Here is a 10,571-nt window from a genome sequence, read left to right as displayed (position 1 = left end):
GTCGGTCTCTGCCTTCATGTTCACGTGGTATTCGCCCTTTGTGCATGTTTCTCTCTATCCAAATTTCCCCTTTTATAAAGACACCAGTCACACTGGACTGGGGACACACTCTGCTTCAGTCTGATCTCATCGTAGCTAATTCCATCTGGAACAAGGTTATTTCCAAGTAAGGTCACATCCTGAACAGCTGTGGCATAGGAAGTCAGCACACAGATTTTGAGGAAATACAGTTTGACCCATAACACCCACCACCAATTTTTTAAACATTGGATGTGCCAAATAAACGTATCTGCAGGCTGGAAATAGCTGATAAGCTCCCACTTTGCTGCCCCTGGGGAGGGGTTTTAAAGGATCAGAATGCCAGAATGAATAGAAACAGAGACCACCTGCCGAGGAAGGCAGGCCCATGACTCCCCACCCAGAGGGCCAGTCTCTCTGAAGTACGGCTGGCGGCTGGCCTGCCTCAGTGTGAACACTCTACCAATGGGGAACACATGTGACAAGTTCACCTTCATAACACGAGTGTCAATGGCAGAGGAGAATTGTTTAATGCCCTCTGTAATATGTATTGACTTATGAAACTGAATCCCTCTCCATGCCCTTGGGGGAGCCTGCTGGAGGAGGCCATGCAGGGGCTGCTGCCATCTCCAGGAAAACTTGATGCAGGGACCGTAGCTGGCTGGTGGCCTCAGCTGCCAGCCCCCTGGATCCACAGCAGTGCTTGTACCCAGGCTGCACACACCGGGCTGTCTACATCCAGTGAGCATGCATGGCCGGAGAGCTGGAGCTGGTCCATTTGGGCCTGTCTCTCTGCCAGCGGTCAGCCTTCCCTCCTGGGCTGAAGGCGCTCCCCGCCAGGGCTGCATCATGACTTCTCCCTGGCGCTTTGGCGGCTGTGGGTCCCTCTCCCATAAAAAATATTAAAGACTATATTTTACAACTGCATTGGAATACAGATGATTACAATATAGGCTGGACTCACTATTATACTTGTTATTATTACATTCATTTTTTTTCTTTTGTTTTTAAAATAAGTTAGACCATTTTTGTGGATCCCTAAGAATGGCACATGGGCACTGTGATGTCTGCTACCAGTGGACGTGGGAATGTGTCCGAGCCCCACTACTCCAGCTCTCTCCCTTTTTATCCCCCACAGGCAGTTCCCCCAATGAATCTCTTTCCCACCTCATCCCAGCTCAGGGCCTGCTTTTGGAGGACCCAGCCATAAAGAGAGAGGTCACCTCCAAAGACTCTGCAAGACTCTCAGTGAATCTAGAAGACCTCACAAATCCACTTGAAAAAAATTTTATGGATATTAAGTTAAATTTTTTAATGATGAGGGAAAGGAAGGTATCAGTTCATGCCCCTCCAGTTGCACCCAGTGTGGCCAGGCACAGGCCCTGCCAGTGGCTAACCTGTGACTAAAGCAGGTGTCCAGGGAGGGGGAGGCACATCAGCGCCTCTGGGCCCCTCTCCTTCCCCAGAAATGAGCAAGTGGTCACGTATTCTTCCAGAAATTCCCCTGCCCACCTGACAGAACAATTTAAATCCTGAATATTCAATTCAGTTTTAGAAAGTACCTAACATTTTCTTTAAAGGCTTGTTACTCCCCTGCTGTACAGACCATACTTTAATCCCTGAATTTGCAGTTGAAGTGCCTCATTAACAACTCATTACATGACACTAGGCCCAGTGAGCCACAGTCAATTTCTGATCCAAAAAAAACATCCCGCAAACATAATGTGACCTGCCCAGTGTGAGTCAGACGGGCTGCTGGGAATAACCAGGGCTGCTGACACCGAGTCTCATAGGAAACCACTAGACTAGAGCGCATTCTGGCGCTCTGCTTTTCCTTTCCATCGTTCATTTGTTGCCAAAGTTGGGTACTATTCACAGACAACCTGAGGAAGACGGCTTCCCACTGGGAAACAAAAGGGAGCTCATCATAGTTTATCAATGCAGAGGGAGGAGTGGCCTGCTTCAGAAATCATGAGGTGTCTGTGCCAGGAGGCTGGCCCGGAGGGATGACAACCAGCCCAGGCTGAGCGTGTGTCCACAGGTACAATCTGCTCTGCACAAGGGGAGCAAACAGTTGGGTGGGTGCAGCCACCACTGTGCACCTTTCCAAGGGGAATGAAGAAGGTAACCTGGAGTTCTTGGGCAATCATGTCTAGTGTCTGGTATTATGGGACATCTCCTGCCCAGGTCGGTGAGGCCAACCCTCCTGTCTGGGCCAGGGCTCTAGAGCACCCAGCATCTCTAGAAGAGGCAATTTTTATAAGATCATTTGAGTTCAAATAGGATCCAATTAGATATTATATAGATGGACCTTAGGTGGACAGGATCCTATAATCAACCAAATCACTGGGGATCCTACAGGCCAATTTTAAGCATTAAAACTTACTTGGAAATTACCTATGAAGGGGACGATGGGTTTCCCACAAGATTAAAAACTGAGAATTTTAGTTCCACTCTGCTAACCAGTCTATTTTTCCCTAATTCTGGATTATACACAAAGAGCCTACAGTTCCCAGGGAAAAAAAACAATTCCACTTCCACTGAAAGATCAAAATCTCAGTGACACCAGCTCAAGCTCAGGTCCCTTCTGGAAAATGCCAGCAGTCACAGTGCAGGTACGCTGACCTGCCCTTCTTGCAGCAGCCCTCTGCATTAGCTCAATTTTTCACAGGGAACCAGTGGCCTCTCGGAGTGAGCTATTTTCCCCTGAATTAGGAAAAACACTCTGAGGGCAGTTCCTGAACTCTTACTTTCAAACAGTCTGGCTAACCAGCATTCCATAAAGATTGCCCCTGGTCTGTCTGGGATGCCACAGGTGTCCTCTGACTCAGCTGTGATTCAGTCCCATTGGCCACATTTGTGCTCCAGTTGCGATGTCTGAATCCATGTCATGATTGTTTGAACAAGCTTGTCTCCTGGGTAAGGGGAAAACTTGGTCTGAAGAAATCTATGACAGCTGGAAACATTCACCGGTCAGCTGCCACTGTGAGGAGACAGCACCCAACAACTGCAGGTTACTGTGCTGCTCACCCAGTCTACGAATCTGATGGCTAACTTCATGGCCTTGAGTTCTAAGGGTTTGGGGGAGGCGTACTATAAGAGTGCCAGACTCCAGTCTTTTTATATAGCTCTCAGGGCGGACATAAATGTAAATGAACATGACGTGGGGCACAGCCTACTCTCTGCTAAGACCTCAGTGCCAAAAATGATGGGTAACAAGTACCCCTATTTTCTCAAGAGTGGTGCTAGGCCATCCATGTAGAATATGCTGCACTGGGGCAGATCTGTCCCCTGAGCCTGCTCCGCCAGATTTAGCCCATCTCTTTCTCCACCAGTCTGTACATGTGAGAAGGTCAGAGAGGGATCAGAGAGAGGGCAGACAAAGTATCTTTGAAGAGAGTTGACCTGCCATGTGTTTCCTTTTGACCTTCCAAGGGAAGGAGAGGGGACTGCTGCCCTTTTCTTACCTTGATCCAAGGGACTGGGCTTAAGAGAACCACTTGCAGAGAGGGTGGAGGAAGGAAGGTGCCATCTACCATCATCCCTACCCATGCTTGCAGAAATTCTTGGGTTCTGCAATTGCCTTGGACCTTGAGAGGAGGGTGGTCAAAGTTACTGGGAGAATTCATCAGTGTTGGCTAGGGTTTATGGGGTGCAGAGGCTGCTATCTGATTCCTGACTGCATTCATTGAAGGCAAGGTGTCCATAGGGGCTTGTGGGGATTGGGTGGGGAGGATGGCTTTTGCTGCCAGTGAGCTATACTTGCAGAGTTTGATGGGGCGAAGATGTGTTTTGCATTAGCCTAAGTGGGTGACTCGGAAGGTAGCTGGGCTAGAGTGCTTTGAAAGGACTGTTCTTGGGAGAACAGCAGGGTGGTGACTACAACAGGAAGGGACCATCAGGGATACCATTATTTCTAGTGTTAACAGAGACCCACGGATGGCCAGCCAGACAGCGCCTCCTCCCTGTTAGGGTTAGGGAATAGTGAAGTGAGATTTGCCATGTGAGAAACAGCCAGCAATTGGCCTCCTACAGGATGAAAGGCATCAACTCCAGATTATATAGCAACAGTCACATAAAACCTTTGTCCCCTTCCCCTTCCTTTCTGTTCTACCCTCACCATGCCTTGCTCGATCCTCAAGGAACCAGAGGCACCACAGAGAGTGGGGGAAGTGAAGGATTATGAAGCACTAAAGCACAACAAACCCTTCTCCCTGCTGCCCTACTGTGCTCTGCTCTGGGGGGGGATTTGAACTGGATGAGGTGCTGGAGTTTTGACTTGCCTGAACTTAGTCCTTGAAACAGAGGCTGTTAGCTAATACCTGCAAGTGACTGAAAATCTATAGCAAGTCGTCCAAGGACAGGAAAGGAGAGCCTGCACAAAGGCAATGGCAAAGACACAAGGAAAGCCGCTTCGTCACTCAGTGCTTATGCAGTGAACCAGACAGGTCAGTGCAGAGAGCGAGTGGACAGGCATGGTTAAGGTAACACCTGAGGTCAATCAGAGCTGAAATGAGAAAAGCGTGCCATGAATTATGAAAAGATGATCCACCCACCTCATGGTCTTTGGTGGAATAAAATACTTCAGACCTTATTTTAGGTCTGGATACCTTGTTTATCCCTTTCAGAGTGGCACCATAAGCAGATTTCATTTTTAAAGCCTCAGCCAAGAGACGGATTTCCCTCATTATTTTTCCAGCAATAATCTTCTTTTTTGCCAAGACAGGTAGGAGACAGTAATGATCTGAGCTGTCAGTAGTCCACTGCCTGGAAGATTTTGTTTCACTTCATAAAATATTAACAAATAAAAAACAATCCATGTGATAAGCCAGAATTGAGTATGAAAAATCAGGAAAATATTTCATCCCCTCCAGTATTCTGAAGATGTTCCCCCACAATTATTACTGTGTTGTTTTAGTCATTTGCATCCTTAGACAATTTGGAGACATAGCACTCATTTAAAAAAATCTGACTCACTATTTGGGGCTACTAAAAACATAGGACCAATGAGGGAATACTCATATCCACATCATATTTTTCAGATACTATATTCACTGTTCCCTTTTCTACAACACAAAGGCCCTCCTGGGAGGACTTCCCTGCACCTCTGCAGCTCTGACGTTTCTGAGCAGGCACACAGCTCCTCTCACCCCTGCTGTTAGCCTTCCCCAGCCTTTTCCTGAAAGCGTAGGCACAAGCTGCTTCCAGTGTATGAATGAACATGAGGTGAGTTTATCCAGAGCAAAATCTGCTGCTGTGGGCAGGCATCTGAACCATTCAATCTTTATTTTGCTACCCAAATTGATAGAGCTCAGGGAAAATCAACACAGTCAGTAGAAGGCAAGTATAAGAAGAAAGGCAACTTCTCTCTTATTTGGAGCACTGGGTGTTTTGTTTTATTTTGATCCTAGTCAAACCTTTGCATCATTGGGGTAGAGAGCTTTTCAAATAAAATAGAGTCTTAGAACTCAGCTCTTTTAGCCCCTTGTCACACAGGGAGAAGTTACAGGGGAGCCTGGGAGTGCGGAGTGTGAGTGAGCAGGAGTGTGAGTGTGTACACAGGTGTGACTGAGTGCCTGCACGAGGATGCCAAGTCTGTTTGGCTAACGATTAGGTGAGACATTGGTCCAAAACCTGAAGAGAAGCTGGAGTGAACAGCAGAACAACACCGAAAGAAGCAAGTGGAATTCCGGCATCCAGGCTTCCTGCTCATCACAAGCAGGGACACAGCCTGGAACCTAGGATCTGCCCTGCCATCGTCATACAACCCGGCGTTCTCAAATACTCCTTGACCACCAAACAGACCACCCGCTCCCAAGCCTATACACCTCTGCATATGCTGCACTTAGCTTCTCCTTACCCATCTGGCCAGATCCAGTTCTGATCTGACTTCCTCCAGAAAGCCTCCCTGGAAGTCCCAAAACCAAGGTAATCTTTCATGTTACAGGGGTCCTGTGACTTTTATTTCATGTCTCTATTAGTCACCCGCCACAGTACGTGTTCACACAGCATTTTGGTATTTGAGTAACTTGAGAAATGCCATAATATACATTAACAAAGAACCACATTAAAGGCACTGAGAAGTCTTGAAGTAAATCTTTTGCTTTCCTCAGCTCAGGGTTTCCCCAGTTTATTACCCATGTATGTAGCCCCTTTTCCCTGATACAAAGATTATTAGACTCAAGAACTGGCATTCCAGGGTACAGTCTTTTGGAAAAGATGGTTCCTGTGATCTCTTTGAGGTCAGAAGCTATTTTTGAATCACCAGGATATGAAGAATGCCTGACCTTAACAAGTGCTTATTATGGGTTTGTTGAATGAATGAATAAATGAGTGATCAATGAAGAAGCCTCATTCTGATGTTCAGGCTCTGACTACACTGACTATATAATCCAGTGGATTGCTACAAGGGATGTAAGAGGCCTCCCTAGATTTCTTCCCTTCAGGCTCCGGGCCAGCTTCTTTTGGCCTCAGTATTGCCATCAGAGGACCAAGCAATGCTAGTGGGCAAAGCTGCCTGTCTTTGGGAGCTGTTTTAGAATAGCCAAGGAAGAAGAGAAAAGAAAGGGAAGTGGAGAGGGGAAGATGGGGTGGGGAGAGAGGCAAGTGCTTGTGGCAGGGGTGCGAGCACCCCACCACTAGGGCTCAGGGCTCCTCAGGGACGACCTCGTCACTTGATACAGATGTTAGAAAATCTTCTGGTCAAGGTATTAGAAAACCCAGGTCCTCTTTTTCTCATTCTTTAGTCCCTTCAGTCTTCTTTTATTCTTATTTCTAATGCCAAATACAATGTGCTGATAAATGTTCAAAGAGGGACCCAACACATTATTGACATAGATCGCAATGGGTGGTGAATTCGGAGATTTTGATGGATAGCACAGGGGATAAAATACTGGAACACAAAGATGGAGGCCCTGAGGAGGTAGGATTGCCTGAAGTGGCACTACGCCCCCAAGAACTGGGTCCGCAGCATGAGCTTTCCACTTCCAGCCTGTGCTCCTTCTCTGCCCCCTGTTGACACAAAGCTGGTCAGCATGTTCGGTGGTCACAAGTGCAGTGAGGAAGGGCCTGGGTGATACACTCATCAGAGGGTTGGTTACACTCAGGCAGCAGAAGCAACTGCCAACGTGACACTAGGGTGCAGGTCTGTCACCTCTCCCAAGGACTCTGCCCTCCCCAGCCAGCTGGACCTCACCATAGCCGAGTGTGAAGAATGAAAACTGAATGAGCGATCCATGGGTCATGACACTGCTTCCCAGAGCATCTGACCTTGGAACTAATTGTTCAGTGCTTTGGAAAAAGTTCTCTCTCTAACTCTCCTTACACTTAAGCTGTACCTCTGTGATAATGACACCTAAAGGATTATTGTAATTTTAAGGCAATTTTAGTCTTTTAAGCTCCTCTCTATTCCTTGTACCAGATTCTTAAGATATGACAGAAAAACAATCTCAAAATTGGCCTACTTCCATAAATTAAGAAAAAATCATCTGGTTTTTCTTGTTTTGAAACCCCAAGACATTGTCAGTTGTCATATTTATTCAAACTAAGTTTTCAGGGGGTGGTAATGTTTTATTGTTTTGAGTTAACCCAATTGTCATTTAAAATACTCATGCAGATTCATGGTTTATCTATTCTGATAGGTTATCATTTTCTCCACATAATGCTCACATACAGTGGTTCCTACAATGGCCATAAGTAGAAATAGCCTTTGTGTTCTTAGGGTCAAAACATGGATATACATACAGAAAACCCAATCTTTTTATTTCCTAAAGTGGAAACCTTACTTTTAAAAGAAGTGAAAAATGGGAGAAGACAAGTAGTGACTCTATAGCATCTTACTCTGCTGATGGACAGTGACTGCAATGGGGTGTGTGTGTGTTGGGGGGTACTTGATAATATGGGTGAATGTTGAAACCACAATGTTGCTCATGTAAAACCTTCATAAGATTGTCTATAAATGATACCTTAATAATAATAAATAAGTAAATAAAAGAAATGAAAAATGTTTTGTCTTTTTCTAATCCCAATTCCTTATGTAAGTGATCCTAGATGTATGCAGAGAAATGGCTTCTAGGGTATTTTTTGTTCTCTTGTTCTATCTTTTGGTCCTCTATCTACTGACATAATCACCATCTGGTTAATCAGACTAAATACATTGTTGTGATTGCATCTCTTCCTGCTCAAAGACCTCCAGTGGCTTCCCATTGTAAAAAAATTAAGTTAAAATCTCTTTCCTGGCATTCAAGCCTCTTAGAATTTGCCCTTAGACTGCTTTCTCAGTCATCTCTCTCCCTCAGCTACCCCTGTAATTCACCATGTATCATATCATCGCTCCTGCTCTCTCTTGTTTTTTGCCTGTCAAAATCATACCCATCCTTCAAATGCAGTTGACTTCTTGTAGCATGTCTTCTAGGATATCCAAGCAGTTAGTGATTCCACTTGTCTCTGAATACCTGGCACCTTTCTTTTTTTGCAGGGAGCAGAACCACTCTTAGAGTGCTTGACACATACTGCTTCGTCTTACATCCATTTGTAGTAGAATTACTTTTTCCTTTCTCAAATATGTGTTCCTTGAAATGGGGCAGGGGTCCATAGGAGACTTGTCATTTGCCAATCATACTTGATACTGGGTCAAATGAATGAAAATGCTAGATCCAAAGTTGGATTTGTCTCAAACAGGTAAGCCCCAGGAGACTCCAACCTTTTTATATATGGTTACCTTACAAATTTTGTTCCATGTAGCCTGGACATGCTGAAAAAGAACATCTAAAATAAAGGTTACAAAGTAGGATAACTTCTTCTGACCTTCAGTTCTGATCTGAAGATGTGTTTTGTTGGTCTACGTGTTATTTTTTTCACCAACTATTGGTAAAAATATTCACCAACTATAAAAAATTGGGGTTATTTCACATAAAACTCTGCCTTTTTGAGTATTTTATAAAATCAAAACATCTGCCCTCCTGGACTGCATTCCCACATGGCGGCGATAAATCAGAGCTGAGCACTCTTTGTACAGCCTGTGCTTCCCATTTTGCCGAAGTCTTCACCCAGCCCACATGTCACTTGCCTATTAGTGCCAGGTGCCTGGTCCCTTTAGGAAACTGAATCTGAGACTCGGGATATAAAGGAGACAGAATGGAAGCAAAGAGAACAATAAGGTCAGGAGGAAGCCTGCTCAGAACCAAGATAAGCTGCAGGATGGGCACTTTCTCAGGAACAGCTGGAGACATGGTTAAGAATTATTCACATGAAGAGAAACTACAGTGAATAAGGAACAGAGAACCATAAAAAGTTGCCATGTTTGCAGGCACAGGGACACACTGTCGGCATCAGCAGTTGATAAGGACTGAGCAGATCACCTCATTATCCACACAGCAAAGGGTCACAAGATATACAAAGTCACTGTTTGCAGCAGAACTAAAATTCCTATTCTTGCTCACCAGAATGTTCTCACTAGTCCACAGGACCTGATGTGGAGCACTGGAACATCTGGTAACAGTGAGGAGAGTTACAAAGCCTACCAGGGGCCAGGTGGGAGCGGTCATAACCCCCAAGGAAGGAAGGAAGCCCTTGCCCGTGTCTCCCTTCTGAGGCGGCACCTGCCATTTCGCCATAACCTCTCCTCTCCATTTCCCCTGCAGAGAACCTGCCACTTGGCCACTAGGGGGCCCTGTTGCACACCACATTCAGGATTAACCCTGGTCACTGGCTTACCTCACTGCCACTTGGGTAGTTCTTAAGTACTTGTTGCCATCATTTGTTCTATTTTTGGTGCAAACTAACCTAGAATTATTCCAAACTTCTCCTTAGAAATAACAAATTTTGAACTTTAACTGGGTGGCCTTCTCCAAATATAAAGCCTATGCTATAAATTTTGTCTCTATTTCACAGCCTTATCTTTCCTACTCGGCCACCAGACCACCTGGTCCCTACTCACCCTCCTCCTTCCTCCCCTCTCTGTTAATAGAGCCACTGTTAGATCAATGTAGTGCATGAAGGAGACAGCAGAAAGTTATCCCGGGAGGACTCTGTCTGTCCCCGCTCACCCAGTTCACTCCTGAGGGTATGATCTTGTGGGAGGATGGAGTGGGAATTCCGGATATTTCCTCCTCCAACGAACCAGTTCACATTGGGGTTCCAGCGGTTCACAAAGCCACAGAGATGATTTTCTTCAAAGTCACACTCTGGCAGAAGAGAAACAAAACCACACTTGACGGAGATATAGTTACACCAGGGGGCACCCATACACACTGCAGAGTTTGCTCTTAGATATGCAGGTATGTTTCTTGCTTCCTTGGGCCACTGGAAGCTTTGTACCAGGACCCCTAGACACTGTGCTAATCACCTTCACATCCATGGTCTTGTCCCCACAATGATCCTGTGAGGGAAGCATTTCATCCCCATTTCACAGGTGGTGAAATGGAGACTGCAGGGTCAGTAAGCTGATGAGGCCAGCAGGTGGCGCTGTGCCAGGTGTGTTTGGCTCTAGTCTATGGGTTGTCCAAGACCCAGCTCCATGTGATAGTGACAGAGAAGCATGAGGGAGTGTGGGT

The 10,571-nt window shown here is 45.8% G+C and overlaps 1 protein-coding gene across 3 annotated transcripts in view; it reads right to left on the bottom strand.

Moving 5' to 3' along the window:
- The window catches only part of MAMDC2 (MAM domain containing 2), a 134,210-nt gene that overhangs the window by 61,282 nt on the left and 62,357 nt on the right, over positions 1 to 10,571 (bottom strand). For all 3 annotated transcript variants that reach the window (XR_001851803.3, XM_017651262.3, XM_017651261.3), the window contains exon 5: positions 10,065 to 10,202. Coding sequence is in view for 2 of the 3 variants with exons in the window: in XM_017651262.3 (XP_017506751.3) it covers positions 10,065 to 10,202 (138 nt within the window). In the remaining variant the exon portion in view is untranslated. The remainder of the gene's footprint in view (positions 1 to 10,064; positions 10,203 to 10,571) is intronic.

Source organism: Manis javanica, chromosome 2 (genome assembly GCF_040802235.1).
Source record: "Manis javanica isolate MJ-LG chromosome 2, MJ_LKY, whole genome shotgun sequence".
Lineage (NCBI taxonomy): Eukaryota > Metazoa > Chordata > Mammalia > Pholidota > Manidae > Manis > Manis javanica.
The sequence above is the reverse complement of the archived record's forward strand: the minus strand, read 5'-3'. Positions and strand labels throughout refer to the sequence as shown.